Consider the following 15,688-nt stretch of genomic DNA (forward strand, 5'->3'; position numbering starts at 1 on the left):
CACATTTTTGAGCATTTCACGGAAGGCATGAATACAGAAATGCAATCATCTGGGTTTTCAAGGACAAACTAACTAATTAAGCAGAGAGACAAACAGTGAACCTACAAATGATACTTGAGTGATGCACAGGACATTAATCAATGTTAATGACCATGGTTACTTTTGTTACTATAACAAAGCAGAAAGCACACCCACCTTGGAGGAGGTTTCCCTTTGGCCTCACATTGGATAACAATATTCTCTCGAGGGTCAATAATGTAATCTTTCGGAGACTGTTGAGTAATGGTTGGAGGCTGTACCACTTAATTGTGGAAAGGAGAATAATAGAAAGAAAGAAATCATTTAATATCATACTAACAATCATTTTTTCTTTATCAAAATCACCCCAGACTAAGAGTGCTCCAAATGTTTTTAGAAATTTCTATGGTGGCCACATACCCAGTTGACTTTTAACCAGCAGTCTCCTAAAACTTTGAGGTCAAGCACAACTTCCTTTTCGTAACTTTATATGTACTACTCACAAAGCCCATTTTTTCCCACCTAAAGTCTGGGAAAGTAATTACCAATACAAGTTTAATATTCAGACAGTTTCTTTTCTGATGTAACAATGAGAAATTCCTTCCTCTGGTTCCTTTTGTTTAAACAGGCCTTTCAGTGAAATTTTGGTTATGAAGAAAATTTACATTTCTTAGGAAAGGGTAACTGACTTATAGTTCATTAGCGAGCTAATGTAACTTAACATACAGGATAGGCAAAAGTAGATTTACAGTTGTGAGCACACAAAACACAGAGTTTATTCTTGTATTGTTATTTTTAAGTTATTGTATTATTTTCCATACGAACAACTGTAAACCTACTTTGCCCCACTCTGTATGTTAAGAACAAATAAATTTGAGAAGTTAATGTTAAAAAGATGGTTAAATTAGACTTGGCATGTCTTATTAGAGCCAGGATATATATAGGTAGCTGGTAGGAAAAAAGATAAAAGTCTTGTTTAGGAGATAAATAGATTTGGGAAGTTCTCTGTTATAGGAGATTATATTTCCCTTTCACTCTTCAAAGTTTTACATGATCATTTATTATATAAATCATAGGGGGGAACCATTATGACCCAGAACAATTTAACCTGAGGAAAGCTGGTATCTGGACATTCAGCACTCAAGTTTATCATATTCTTCCTGTGAAGTCAGTATTACAGAGTGTTAGAACAGGTAGGGACTTGAAAAATAATCTATTTCAACTTAATTTTTGCTTAGGGCAGCAACTAGACTTGACTAAGAAGGCCCAACAGAGTCGAGGACCAAACTCTCCTGGTTGGAACTACTGACTTGCCTAAGGCCAGGGAAAGCTAGTGGTTCCCAACCAGGGGCAATTTGCCCCCTCCCCTTGGGGGACATTTGGACATATCTGGAGACAATTTTGGTTGTTACCTCTGGGGACGGGGTGGTACTGGCATCTATTGCAGAAGCCAGGGATGCTGCTAAACCTCTTACAATGTATAGTCCCTCCCTGGGACAAAAGTTACCTCGATCATTGAAGTTTTTCATATTCTAGATTTCCCCTTTCCTCTCTGCCCATGCACTGTGCTTCCTTTGTGAAATCTCTTCCACATGCCAACCAGGTGCTTCCCTAAGCTTAACAACTGCTTTCTGCTCTTGTCTGTCTTTACTGTGGTTCATTGTTGCCAGGGCTAAATTTTTTACTTCCATGTCCAAGTCTCATAGCTCTGCAAACATGGCTCTCTTCTCTTGCTTTGTCTCCGGTACTGTACTGTCCACCAGACATCTTTTACTAAGTGTCCAAATGACACCTAAAATACAGATCAAAAGCTGAGCTCATATTGTCACTACTTATCGTGCAACCTATTAAATGCAAGACACTAGACAGTATCAATTTCCTCTCCCTTTAGCAAGATCCACCCCCACCTCATCCTCCTGATGTGCCAGTTGCTCTTCTCAGACTCCACAACAGCACAGAGCCCTATTCTTCCAGCTCTGTCGGTTCCCAATATTGCTTAGTAGTTTGGTCTCATGGCTAAGAACTAGTCCGTTTCTTTTTTACCAGTTTTGAGACTTCAAGCAAATTTTTTAACTTCTAAGTCCTAGTTTCCTTAGAGACAAAATGGGGTTTATGAGTAGTATCTAGTACCTGGAGTCACTGAAAGATTAAATAAGTTGTGTAAGCTGCTTAGTACATGCCATTACTACAGTGGTTTAGTGATGTTAGCTGTGTTTACATTATTATCAAAATTATTTTTATTTGGACAAGCTTCACCTTTGAGTGATCCTTTAGGTTCTAAGAGTATAGAGTTTGGGATGATGGAAAGAAACTTGGAATTTCACACCCAGAGAATAGTGGACACAGGTGGTAGGTGAGGGAATTCTTAGAAGTGACTCAGACCAATTTTTTGTGCTTTTCTGCAAGCAAAAGAGGTGTATGTGTGGTGGTTTTAGATCCACAACTTCTACTTATGTGTCAACAGAGCTGGCTTATACGCCACTCCTAACTGTCAGGAGTTTACCCTCTAGACCACGGGTGGCAAACAGAAGGCCCATAGGTGGCAAACACGTGGCCCTCCACCCTGTTTTATCCAGTCCTACACCTTATTTCTACCCAGTGGTGGCACCGTGCTCTTGCTTAACTGTTAGGGAGTAGTTACATTTATACAGTCCTAAAATTACATTCGGCCCTTTGAAGGCAACCATGAGGCTAATGTGGCCCCTGGTGAAATGGGTTTGACATCCCTGATCTAGACAGTGCTTAAATCATTTGGCAACTAACAAATGCTGTGAAGTAATAAGGGGAAAAGGTGATTTTATATAATTTCCTGGTTAATCCAACATCAAAGAATTTTTCAAATGCCTGAAAACTGTGTTTTAGGTATATGATAGATGCTGCTCAACTGTCAGAGGCAGCAGAAGTTTTTGCTTAGAGGAGGCCACTCAGAAACACTGTGAGGGAGGGTCGTTTATCGCCTTTTGCACCTCTCAAAACAATATTCAAGTTCTCCAGGCCATTATACTGATGACAAGTGGACATACTTGTCCGGTGTCAAGTATAAATCATACTTGTCTACACAGTTCACAGGCTGAAGAAGGAAAAGAGGGTATACAGATGCCGACTTGGATGAAGCGTCTGCATGCATTCACTTTCTAAAAGATATACGAAAAGACATATCTGTATTCCAGCAAGCATTTAATAGCATTTTGAACAAGGCAGTCATTCTCTTTAAATTTTGTGAATTTTCTCATTGAGTTACATCAGAAGTGAATAAAGCACAGAAGTTAGTAGAGCATAATATAGGTAAATGAAAAATAGTAGTACCTGAGTCTTCAGAATTCATGCAGGGACTATATTAACTCGCTTCTTGGTATTTTAATGTTTAGTCACAGTAAATACACATGCTTAAAACTATTTTAGTCACAAAACACAAAATTGTACAACTTAATTCACACCATTCATTCAAAAACAAAGACATGCCCAAATTTTCACACTGCCTAGTAATTACAGAAAGACACTTACAGTCTTCAAGAAGTTTTGCTTTTTCCCATCAATATCAGCAGGTGAGTGGGCAAACAGGATTAAAGAAAACCAAATGTTAGTAATAAGAACATTAGAATCCTGAAGATAATAGGGGCATCTTGTCTATTTGATTTGACCTAAAAAACTAGTATAGCAAAGCTTGTAGTGGTGAAGTTATAGAGCAACACCCGTGCATGGCCTTCTTCATTCCTGAAGCAGTTAACCCACATAACATATGGACAAAACAAAAGGAATGCTGTAGGCAAAAAATGGTTCTTCCAGGCGTAAGAATGGCTAATTCCATTCTCTCCATGTTGTACCGGACAAGTAATTACATTCAATTTGAAAAACTGCTGAAATCCACAATTAATTTGAGTGGTCACATACTTTGTAGTGTCTGATCCTATTATCCCCAATGTCATGATGCACATGGTGATGATCCTTAACAATGGGACATGGCTGCAATGACAGTGTTCCATCCAAGCCAAATCCAACACTGATTTTAGATTTTTATATTTCTATGGTTCATCCCCAAATCAGACTGTTAGCATATTTCTGCTTTCAAAATTCCTTCATCACCCAGGGGTAGCAAGGAGCCACATCAAGGAGCAGTTCATGTAGAAGGGATGTAAGGATTAGGGGCAGGGAAGAAATTAAAATTACATTAGTATGCAATTCAAATGATTCTGCAGGGCTGCCAGTCACTAGTACTAGCAAAGGTTAATGTGGGAGTGCCTGCGTTGTCCGTGACTTTCTTTTCATCATGGTTCTGCCTCTTCTCCATCAGCAGGGATAAGTGAGTTAGCCCTAGGTGACTGTTTCCCTCTGATTGTTAGATTGAACAGTCAGATAAAGGGGAACTATACTTAATACAAAAGACAACAAAAGCATTTCTCTCCAGTGCTTTTCTCTCTTTCCTATATATCTCTTAGGGCAAGTGCTTACTTAAGCATTCCAACTCCTGTGAGCATAAGCAGTCTTTTTTTTTTTTGAAAGTTGAAATTAAAGTCATTGAAATAATAGTTTAAATATAAATAAAATATTGCATTTTATTGTACTTTAGACTTGTAGAGACAGAGCAAAGGAATTCAACAATGTGTGGGGCAAACCATGTCTTAATGTCTCCCCACTGGCAGTTGCAACCTCTTTGGCAAAAATGGCATCCCAACAATTGAATAGTCCCAGGAAAGGGTTACCTTCCTTGCACCTTGGAAAGCTTGCCAAACAGATGTCTATTTCAGGAAGCTAATGGATTTAAGGAGGTCAGGCAGATTAGGGATAAAGAATAAATCAATTCTGAAGTATAGTAATTGTCCAGATTTGAAATTCTGCTTTCCATCGCAAGAGAAGTGACCAGTTGAAAACTAGCATTACCTTTATTTTTTATAAATAGGCCACCCAGACCAGGGAGAGTCCAGCATACATACACTTTACTAATTAGGAAAAGGGTAGGCTAATATAGTAGCTGTTAACTTGCTCTATTTTAAATAGTATTTTTATAGATGACTAGTTTTATTTTCAAAATTTATATCTTGATCTTTGATTATATTTTTTAAACACAAAGGACCCTTTACTAGACTTTAGATAAGATCCATTTCCGAGATCTAAATTCATATTTAAGATTCAAAAATCAAAGGTAAATTTTGCTTTGTTTGAACCCAGAGTAATATATTATGGGTAGTTTGGGGATGTAGGAGCAGTGTGGGGTTGTCTGAGAGACCATCTCCCAGTCTTTTCCAGAGCACTGTCAGCATATGAGAGGGTGAAGATGTGGGGAGGTCTCTACAACCATTTTAAAGTAATTCATACAGCTCTCTAGCAGGACTGCTTCTATAAAGAGTCCCCTGTTGGGAGGATCAGTGCAGCCCGCAATTCACTCCTTCTTAGGCCCCCACCCCCCAACCCCCCCATGGTACACAAAAGGCACCTGAGGGAGGAGAAAGATAATGATAGGGAGGGTACAATGTGTATGACTGTTTCAATGGCTGTTTCTGCGGTGTGATTCTTCATAAACACCAGGTGCTAAAGGTAAAAGCCAAATTAATTTTGATTAGCTTTCAGTATCACACAGACACCTTCTCCATTCACACAGTTCAGAGTGATGGTAAATGCTGGGGAGGTTTAGACTCCTGGGCCTAACAGCTTTAAAACGTTAATACTTACGATCAAGAGGTACTTCCAGTGCACTAATCATCTGGCACAGGAAGAGAATCAGGGGCACTCTGCCTGCAGATAAGCGCTTCTTTTTCGGCATTATTTTAAGCTGCATTAGCTTAATTCCTGCTGAGACCCACAAACTGAATTTCCTTTTCTTCTTTCACAAAAGATTTGTGTGCAAAGTCTAAGTAATTTTCATGCAGGAAACTGGAAAAGGATAGAATAAGAGTTATAGTGTATTAAAAAGAAGGAAATGAGTGGAAATCTGCAGCACTGAAAATCAGTCCTGGATTATATATGAAGTCTAAAAGTAAGCTATTTTTTAAATATTTAACTCTCAGGATCAGAATAATCATTTATTCATAAACCAGCTGAAACCAGGTCAGAAATACTTGTAGTGATGCTAAGCAAAATATGCCTACCTTGCCATCTTTATAGTCTTTTTCATTTTAAGTATCTGCATTTGTATAAGAGGCTACCATGCTATTCCTCCTAGGTCATACAAATTTGGCTTACAAGTCAGTCAGAAAGTATGACTTCAGGCTTATTGGCCTCTTTGTTCTATAGATTATCCCAGGGAAACTCCAGGGCATTGTTGCAAATCGGCTTCAAACCACATACCCTGATTTGCCAGCATAACCACCACCAATTTAGGCCTTCCCCATCTCATATAGGTGGTGGCAACAGATATGCCTGGGCTCTGAGTTCCAGGCCTTCTTCACTGAAGTCACCCTCCTGAACAATTCTGATTAATTCTTCCTAAAGGGTCTGATTTGGTTAAACATTGGGAGTAGCCATATGGGATCGACCAAATAGAGTTCAATATACCCTTAAAGAGGAAATGAAAAAACCCTTAATAATTGGGCTTCATTTTATCCTATTGACCTTTATCTTCTCCTGTTTCCACATGACTATTTTATTTTTTGTTTGATGGTTTGTTTCTGTTTTTCTTTCTTGGGTCAATGCCTTAAATTTTCCCACCTTCTTGCCTTTGTATATTCTTTAAAAAATTTATTTATTTACTCTTAGAGGGGAAGGGAGAGAGAAAAAGAGAGAGAGAAACATCAATGTGCAACTGCACATTGGGGTGCCCCCCACTAGGTACCTAGCCCGCAACCCAGGCAACATGCCCTGACTGGGAATTGAACCAGCAATCCCTTGCTTTGTAGGCTGGCACTCAATCCACTGAGCCATACTAGCCAGGTTGCCTTTGTTTATTCTATTCCTTCTCCCTTGAATGCTCATTCCACCATATTTCCTTATCAAAATTCAGTTTATTTATTTATTTATAGATCAGTTAAAATCAAAATATTAGCTGATCACTAAAACTAGAAGTCATTTCACCCCCTAAGAATTCATGAAATTCCTTGTTTTAGACATCACATATATTATATGACAGGTAGAGAGATAAATAGACCTTTTTAGTATGCAAGCTCCCTCCATTCCTCCTCTAGGCAAAGACTGTGTCTCTTCTTCTATCTTTCTGCCCCTTTCCCATCACATACTGGAGTGTGCCATGCACATTGAAGTGTTTGCTGTATATGGGAGAGCATAAGCACAGACACAGAGCACAGCCCCCTGTTCTGCAGTAGACTCCTACCTGAAATGAAAGCTTTAATCACGACTTCTCACTAATGAAGAGAGGTGGCAGTGACCAATGGTTCTCTTGAGAAGGTAGGAGGGATGTCATTGTTACAAACAAGGGTAGCTCCAGCTTAATTACAGAATTATTTATGTGATTTTTACTATTTGGGTAAGTGTGCATTTTTATAATGTCCACCTTTCCTACCAAACTGAAAGCCTCTTAAAGATAGGGACTGCATCTCTCCTGTCCCCAGAGCCCATCACAGGGACACATTGTAGGAGGTAAATTATTTAGTATTTGAGAAAAAAATGGAAGGAGGAAAGGGGAAGGAAATGGAGACTTAACATCTTTGAAGATGAGGTTTTATTCATATAGGCAGGCTCACCACCATTTATCCAATTCTACATTTATACCTATCTGGTTTGAAAACCAACTTTTGTTAATATGATCAAATTAGTTGTCATATTATATCTGTGTGTGGAATCAAGTTTGAATGTGTACAAAGAAAATGAAGTAGGAGTTCTGGCCAAGATGGAGGCATAGGTAGAAACCCTTCACTTCCTCGCACAACCAAAAGGAGGATAACAAACAATCTAAAATCAATAAACAACCAAAAGCACCAGAAAATCATGCTGCATGGAACTCTGACAACGAAGGAATTAAAGAAAAAATCAATTAGAACAACCAAATGGGTAAGACAGTGGACCATGGGGGCCGACTCAGAAAAACCATGTTGAGGCAGTGGACCTCATGGGCAGGGCTGGCTGAAGGTGAAATTGAGACTCAGAGCTGACTGTGGGCTACGGTTGCCATGTGGGCTATGGTTGGCCTGTGGGAAACTCCCAGTCTCACACGAGTTGAAAAGTGCATTCTAGTGGAGCAGAAAAGCTGCACTGTTCCCTCTCTGGCCACTCCTGGACAGGCAGCGCTGATGCACAGCAAGGAGGGTTGCCCTGCCCAGGTGAATACCTAAGGACCTCCCCCTTACAACTTATTAGGTGTGCTGAGACAAAGAAATATGGCCCAAATGAAAGAACAGAGCAAAACTTCAGAAACAGAACTAAGCGATGAGGAGATAACCAACATATCTGATCAAGAATTTAAAATCCTGGTAATCAAAATGCTCATAGAACTGATTGAGCTTGGTCAAAAAATGAAAAAACAAATGAAGGATACCCAAAATGAAATAAAGCAAAATATTCAGGGAACCAACAGTGACAAGAAGGAAATCAGGACTCAAAGCAACAATTTGGAACAAAAGGAAAAAATAAATATCCAACCAGAACAGAATGAAGAAACAAGAATTCAAAAAAGTGAAGTCTTACAAATCTCTGGGACAACCTGAAATGTTCCTATATCCAAATTATAGGGGTGCCAGGAGCAGAAGACAAAAGGAAGAAATTGAAAACTCATTTGAACAAATAATGAAGGAAAATTTCCCCAATCTGGCAAAGGAAATAGACTTCCAGGAAGTCCAGGAAGCTCAGAGAGTTCCAAAGAAGTTAGACCCAAACCGGAACACACCAAGGCACATCATGATTAAGTTACCCAAGATTAAAGATAAAGGGAGAATCCTAAAAGAAGCAAGAGGAAAGGAGACAGTTATTTACAAGGGAGTACCCATAAGGCTATCAGCTGATTTCTCAAAAGAAACCTTGTAGGCAAAAAAGGGCTGGAAAGACGTATTGCAAGTCATGAAAGGCAAGGACCTACATCCAAGATTATTCTATCCAGCAGAGCTTTCATTTAGAATGGAAGGGCAGATAAAGTGCTTCCCAGATAAGGTCAAGTTAAAGGAGTTCATCATCACCAAGCCCTTATTATATGAAATGTTAAAGGGACTTATTTAAGAAAAAGAAGATAAAAAACATGAACAGCAAAATGACAACAAACTCACAACTATCAACAAATAAACCTAAAAAACAAAAACTAAGCAAACAACTAGAACAGGAACAGAATCAGAAAAAATGGACATTACATGGAGGAATTTCAGAGGGGAGAGGGAGGGGAGGAATAGGAGGAAAAAGGTACAGGGAAGAAGAAGCCTAATTAGTGGGCATAAAATAGATGGGGAAAGACAAAAAAATGGTATAGGAAACAGAGGACCCAAAGAAGTACAACCCACAGACATGAACTAAGGGGGGGAATGATTGAGGGTTGGGGGGACAGGGTGGAAGGGGGATAGAGGGGGAAATTGGGAAAACTGTAATAGCATAATCAATAAAAATACTTTTAAAAAAGAGAGTGAAACTGTTAAAGAACAAACAAGGGGGGGCCTGGGACAATATACTATTATTGAAAAAAAAAGTCCCCAGGTCCGTTATGTCTGCTGCCAGAGGAAAGACATCTCTCAATGCCAGAGATTTGTGAAAAGGAAAGGAAATGTTTATTTAATGCTGTACAAACTTAAAGTAGTGACCTAATGTCTTTATCAAAAATCCCAAAGTCCCTTAAAACACCCACAAACAGACACAGTCCTTCTTTCCTTCCCCCTTTGCCCAGTCCAGAGTACCGTATCTCAGGAAAGGAAATAGAAGTCCATGGCTCAGGCAGTCCTCTGGTTATTCCCAGTTAGTACTCCATCTCGACTGGGAGACCTCCCTGGGTTCCCGGCACCCTCAGCTGAGTCGCTGGGATCTCTGCTAAAACCAGGCGGTGGTTCCCCCTTCTAAAGCTGCGGGGGTCCCCACTCTGTCAAGGCCTCGTGGTTCTCTCCCTCAGGGCCACAGGAGTCTTCACTCTGCTAAAGCTGTGTGGGCCTCTCTCTCAGGGCTGCGCATGGTTCTCCCCCTCAATGGCTGCTGCATCCCGGTTTAAAGCCCCGCGGCCAATCTTCCTCTGCAGCCCCATTTCCAACTCCTCCCACACTTGGCTTCATATGCCAGAACTCATACCCTTCCAGCTTTACTGGACTGCCATCATGAGTCTGGGCAGGTGTGGCCCCATGTCCTGGAGCCAATCTTCTCCAAGCTCCCACATGGGGGACCTGCCCCCAGTCACATCTTGATGGGGAAGTTACTTCCATTCCCCTGGCTCAGGGCCTGGCCACAGCTATTTAACATATCTAAGCGACCAGCCAAAGGCCACAGATATGTTAAATGACCACACCAGAGGTTAGCTGCAAGGCTGTTGCTATGCAAAACAGCTCTCAATGGCCCTGCTCCATTTGTCCCTTCCCCCAACCCACACCTGGGGAGTGGGGGGTGAAGACATCCTAAAATCTCCTAGACACCTTGAGTTCTGGACCCCATTTTAAATGCCCATTTGGGGTCCCCCCTCTTGGCTGCACCCTGTAACAAAACAATACCAATAACATGTTTTGCTAGCAATGGAGTTCTGATTTGAATCTAATTACAATTGCAGTTGGACACTTCTTGCTAAACAAATACAAAAAAATTACTGTGCTAAATATAGACATTATACATACATAAGTATTTTGTGAATGAAACATGCATACTATATGGTTTCATTTAAGAACTAGGAAATTTGGCTTTCTATAATATAATATATAAACAATCAGGCCCATTAACAATGAGAGGCAAGTATAGAAGTTAACACAAACATTTCTAACCAAAATATAAACCAGACTGTCTCTGTGCGCAAGGCATAATTGCATCAGTTAGCTGAATTTACTTAGTTCTGTCATGATTTTCTGTTAAAATGCTAATTCTGAATTTACACATAAGCTTCAGGGAAAATGAAAGTAACTGGCATAAAAGTTGACCTTACATACTACACATACTGAGAGAAGACGATAGAATCGAACACTGAGGAAACAAATGGCATACCTATCTGATTTATGTGTCAGGCTGAGTTTACTAGACTTAAGTGCCTTGGTCTCTGAATAGGTGCTAGAGAACTAACACACTCTCTCAAAGGTGTACTAATAAATTGCAATGCTCATAAGATCTTAAGCAACTACATATAATTTCTCTTATACTTCTTCACTTATTATTTATTTTTCCTGGATGCTTTAGTGATTCACCCTTCAAAACAGAGAAAACCATTAGGTAACTTCATATAAAAGAAAGTATCATTCAAGCTGCTTTTCCAGAATATATAGAGAATAAAATATTACACATTAAATCACAGTATTATATAAAGAAAATATTAAGAAAAACTGAGAAAGCACTTACTGAAAGAGACATGAGTAAATCCTTACAATGAGTGTAGGGTGTGAACTATTATAATTGAAGATGTGGTCTCTCTTCCAAGAAATTAACTGCACCAGCAGCCACGAAATTGTCTTTAGAGTAGGTTCTGTTTAAGGAGGACGAAGCAATGGCCCAGCCTACCCTCTGATTCCTGCCCATGGAAAGTCACCCACTCCTCCTACGTATGCTGTCATAGGTGGAAAACGCAATGCCCATGGACAGCATTAAGTCCCCAGCACTCAGTTAAAGTGAAAATCAAATATAGCTACAAAAGATTAAGCTTACACTTTGTAAGAGTAATGTGCTCTGCATGCCTCACAAAGGTACACCACTGCTTTTGCATTCTCAATATTGATGTCAATGCCCTGCCCTGCTAGGAGCCCATCTGCCTTGTAGTTTACCTTGGAAAATGATGGCTATTCTCCTTTATAAGAGAATCATGAACTTAAGCTAAATTGTTTTTGTAATTACATTAAAATAAATGAAACCCCAACTTGAAACAGCAAGTCATGTTTAGTCAAGGCTAAAGAGCATGTTAATACAATATAGCTTGTAATTTGGAAAAAAAATATTTGCCACAGACATTTTAAAGCATGCTTGAATGAGATAAATGGTAGCTTCACCTTTGGAATATAAATCACCCTGACATTTGAAACCACACATATTGTTAAAATGACCCAGAGTAAGATAAACAATGAAGCCTTTTAATATTTAATTTAACTCCATTCAAAGCAACTTTTCACATATTACCTACAGAACCTCTGAAAGAGAAGGGAAAACATTGTCCTCCAGTAAACTTTTCATCATTAGAGAAGAAATGCAATTCAAGGTTCCCTTACTGCTTTCTGCCTAAAATCCACATTAAATCATAGAGCAAATGTTCCCCTGCATTATTTATCGTGTATTTTTTAAAAACCTAAAGCATTAACATTAAGCCCAAGAAACCTGGCTCTTCTGTTGTTTACTTAAGGAGTTGTCATTGGAAAGAAAATAAAATCTTTTTCTCTCAAGTGAAAGATGAAATTAGTTATATTAAAAAAATGTCAACTTTTAATCAGAACTGGAAGGCCATGTATTACTTACCACTTCATTCTAGTCAGTACCTTCAGCATCCTAGCACGGCTGGTTCAATGCTGATGGACCAATGTAACACGATCGACTCTCTGAGCCAATAAACTGTGACTGGACGCTGTTTGGCACACTAATTATTGTTCTGGTGACTCATCAGTGGCTGGCCTCCCTGACTGGATAGCTAGCTGGGCGTGACATTATTTTGACTATGAAAGGTATTTTTCAGCAGTGAACCTGAGGATGGTTACTTTTTATATTTAATCAAATATTTACCATAAGGAATAAGCACATTAATGCCCATTTGTAGCCCATACTTTTGCTTTTCAACCACAGATTTTGAGTCTGAGACTATGGAAGTGGGGCAGGATAGTGAGAAGCTAGGAAAATTCCTTGGCAACTGGACTAGGGAAACTGAGACAGACAGCTGAATACAATAGCCGAGTAATTTCCAGCCAGATACAGATGGTTACCAGGGTGGAAAGTCCCCAGTGCCTGTCAAGGGGCAAAACTGGGAAAACAAGGACCTCACCCCCAGGGTAACCTCTTTCCACCTGGCCTTTCCTCCCTGGAGATAACATCTAGGCCTCAGTTGTGTTGCAGCTCCAGGCCCAGAAAAGCAGCAAAACCAGGTAGGCAGTGCCAGGACCAACTGCAATGACTAAAGACCCCCTGCCCTGCCACTGACCAATCAGGAGACCATGACCCTGAAAGGACACACCTGAGAACTGATGAATATTCTGCTGAAACCCTCCCCTGAGATCTCCCTTAAGATTTTCCAGAGAGAGAGAGAGAGAGAGAGAGAGAGAGAGAGAGAGAGAGAGAAAGAGAGAGAGAGAGCTCAAGACAAAGGACCCAGCTTGTGCTCTCCCTGTGGGTAGCAGCCCACGCCATTCCCTTCTTCTTCCCACACTTCTTTCTCCAAAGGCATGCATTTCCTAAACTCTAAGGCATTTCCTAAACTCTAAGTCAATGGGGCAGCTGGCAGCTTGTCCCAGACTAATTCCCTGAACCTGTCCCCAAGTCCCCCTCTTCTCTGACTGCCCAGTGAGCTAAGGCAGCCCAGCCTAGGCTGTCCTGTTGCTCCTATGCTAAGCCTTTCCTTGTCTTACTGTCTCCACCTTTAATAAACATACTCAATAGTCATTTGGACTTGTGCTGTAAAAGCTTTTGTACATAAAGTCAAGAACCCACACATTACAGCTGGCCCTAGGTGGACCCCACGCAGGGCCAGGCCTCTGTCTGGTAACAGAAGGAAGGTTCGAGAGAGTGAACAATGACTTTGCATAATTAACAGATCAACAAAGTAAAATGACACTATCATGAATGTACCTCAGAAAAAGTAGTTTGAGATTACATGACTACAGAGATTGTAATGATAACTTTCCCTGCCTCTCATAACCTCTTATTTTGCATTTAATCAATTGGCAAACAGAATTAACACATTTAGGCACTCATGTTAAAAAACATGAATGGTTTCTAAATATCAACAGATCTTCACAGTGGGGGCCTCTTCGTGGTGGGGTCTGTGAGAATGGTGCCAGCTGGAAGTGCACCATGTGCTGGCCCTGGCCTTGTAAAGAAACTGCAAGTCAGGACAATGTAGGCAAGACATACTTAAAAAAAAGTTAATTTTAAAAGTAGGCAACATATGTACATGTTACCACATTCACAAGGTACAAAAGGCCATATAATTCAAAGTAAGCAAAGTAACCCTCCCCAGTTTCTCCCTTGGGAGGGTTACTACACCAAGTTTCCTGAATCCTTTTGGAGATATTTTATACATAAAGAAGTATAAAAATATATAATACAATGTTTTAAGGACCTCTTGGATTTTGAAAAAAGTTTTAAAGCCTTTTTTAACATTGATGTTAGACAATCAAAAATACTATTGTCTTTCAATGAAATCTAATTATTTGCAACACATAAAATTATTTGGATACTGGCTTTTTTTGTACTTCCTTTATTAAGCATGGAAATTACAAGAAAGGAAATAGTAGATAGTGATACAATTGAGAGATCTAAGATAAAGGATAAAACATGCTTAATGAAAGTCCATATGCTTAAGACTAATAGTGACTCTGACCAAGGATGGCACATGTCTTACACATGTCCAGCCAATTACATGATAACAGGGGTCAGCGTGGGCTTCAGGAGTGAGAGCTGATTGGAAAAGAAAGGAAGGATGGAATAAGAGAGAAAAGGAATAGTGCTTCTCAAAGGAAGCCTTCCCCACTCCTACTTGCAAATCCCACCACAATTAACTAAACAGAATGGAGAGAAGACTATTCTACTGTGAAGGCTTGCCATGCTCACAGTCTGACTTTCTGTACTGACCCCACATCCTGACCAAGGTTAGAACAATTCGGGCATGGGAGGTGTCTGACCAAAGGCAGCAGCCACATAGAGCCTGTGGGATGACTTGCATGTTTCAGAGGGCTGAAGAATGACCGATGAAATGGTTAAGAAATTCCTTTCTCACGGGGAGAATGAATATGAGGCAGAAAGAGAAGATGAGTCAACAGTTTGGAGCAGGAAGAAAGGTCAAAGATCACGCAGAGGCAAGACAGCACAAGAAACCATGTGTAAACAGAGGATATGATGTATCAAGAGCAGAATGAAGTTAGTGAGCAGCAACAAAATCAGCAGAGAGAGACAAAGAGCCATTGAGGGACCATGGCATCAGTGGAATGCCTAACAGGTGATAATGAGTATCTGCTTCTGTTGCACTATGATTACCAGGACTCTAAAAGTCTTGGTATCCCAAACGATGTTCTAATTCTCTATGAATTTTGCCAGAATAGTGGCTGTGGTTGAAACATCTTCCTGTCTCTGTGCTATCTGTGAATTCTGAACAAGCCTTCATTATCACAGTACAATGGGTAGATTGCTACATTGGAATCTCACAGGAAGCACTCCTCCCAGCATCCACACCCTTGTGTAGTCCCCTCTCACAGCGACTCTGGGCTTGACCACGTGACATGCTTTGGTCAGTGGGATTTTAGCAAGAAATATGCAAGATGAGGTGTGCTGAACATTTGCACATTGAGGGCTTATTCTCTTATAATGTTCCCTTGGGGAAGTTTGAGCTAGACTAATGAATGGTAAGAGGCCCATGGAAAGAGACCCTGAAAAAGGCCGAATGAAATATTCTGAGAACAGAACAGAATCAGATGCTAGCCATCTGAGGGTTAATAACCCC

At 40.1% G+C, this 15,688-nt stretch overlaps 1 protein-coding gene across 26 annotated transcripts in view; it reads right to left on the bottom strand.

Annotated features, from left to right (window-relative positions):
• NRCAM (neuronal cell adhesion molecule) overlaps positions 1 to 15,688 on the bottom strand; it is a 319,470-nt gene that overhangs the window by 74,883 nt on the left and 228,899 nt on the right. For 19 of the 26 annotated variants that reach the window (XM_045827211.1, XM_045827208.1, XM_045827210.1 and 16 more), the window contains 3 exons: positions 5,686 to 5,886; positions 3,523 to 3,540; positions 196 to 301 (listed from right to left, as the gene is read on the bottom strand). In XM_045827211.1, coding sequence (XP_045683167.1) covers positions 196 to 301; positions 3,523 to 3,540; positions 5,686 to 5,791 — 230 coding nt within the window. In that variant the 5' untranslated portion in view covers positions 5,792 to 5,886. The remainder of the gene's footprint in view (positions 1 to 195; positions 302 to 3,522; positions 3,541 to 5,685; positions 5,887 to 15,688) is intronic. The other 7 variants (XM_045827217.1, XM_045827215.1, XM_045827214.1 and 4 more) reach the window with 1 other exon arrangement.

The sequence above is a fragment of the Phyllostomus hastatus genome, unplaced genomic scaffold (genome assembly GCF_019186645.2).
Source record: "Phyllostomus hastatus isolate PE091 unplaced genomic scaffold, TTU_PhHast_1.1 phas_scaffold_78, whole genome shotgun sequence".
Lineage (NCBI taxonomy): Eukaryota > Metazoa > Chordata > Mammalia > Chiroptera > Phyllostomidae > Phyllostomus > Phyllostomus hastatus.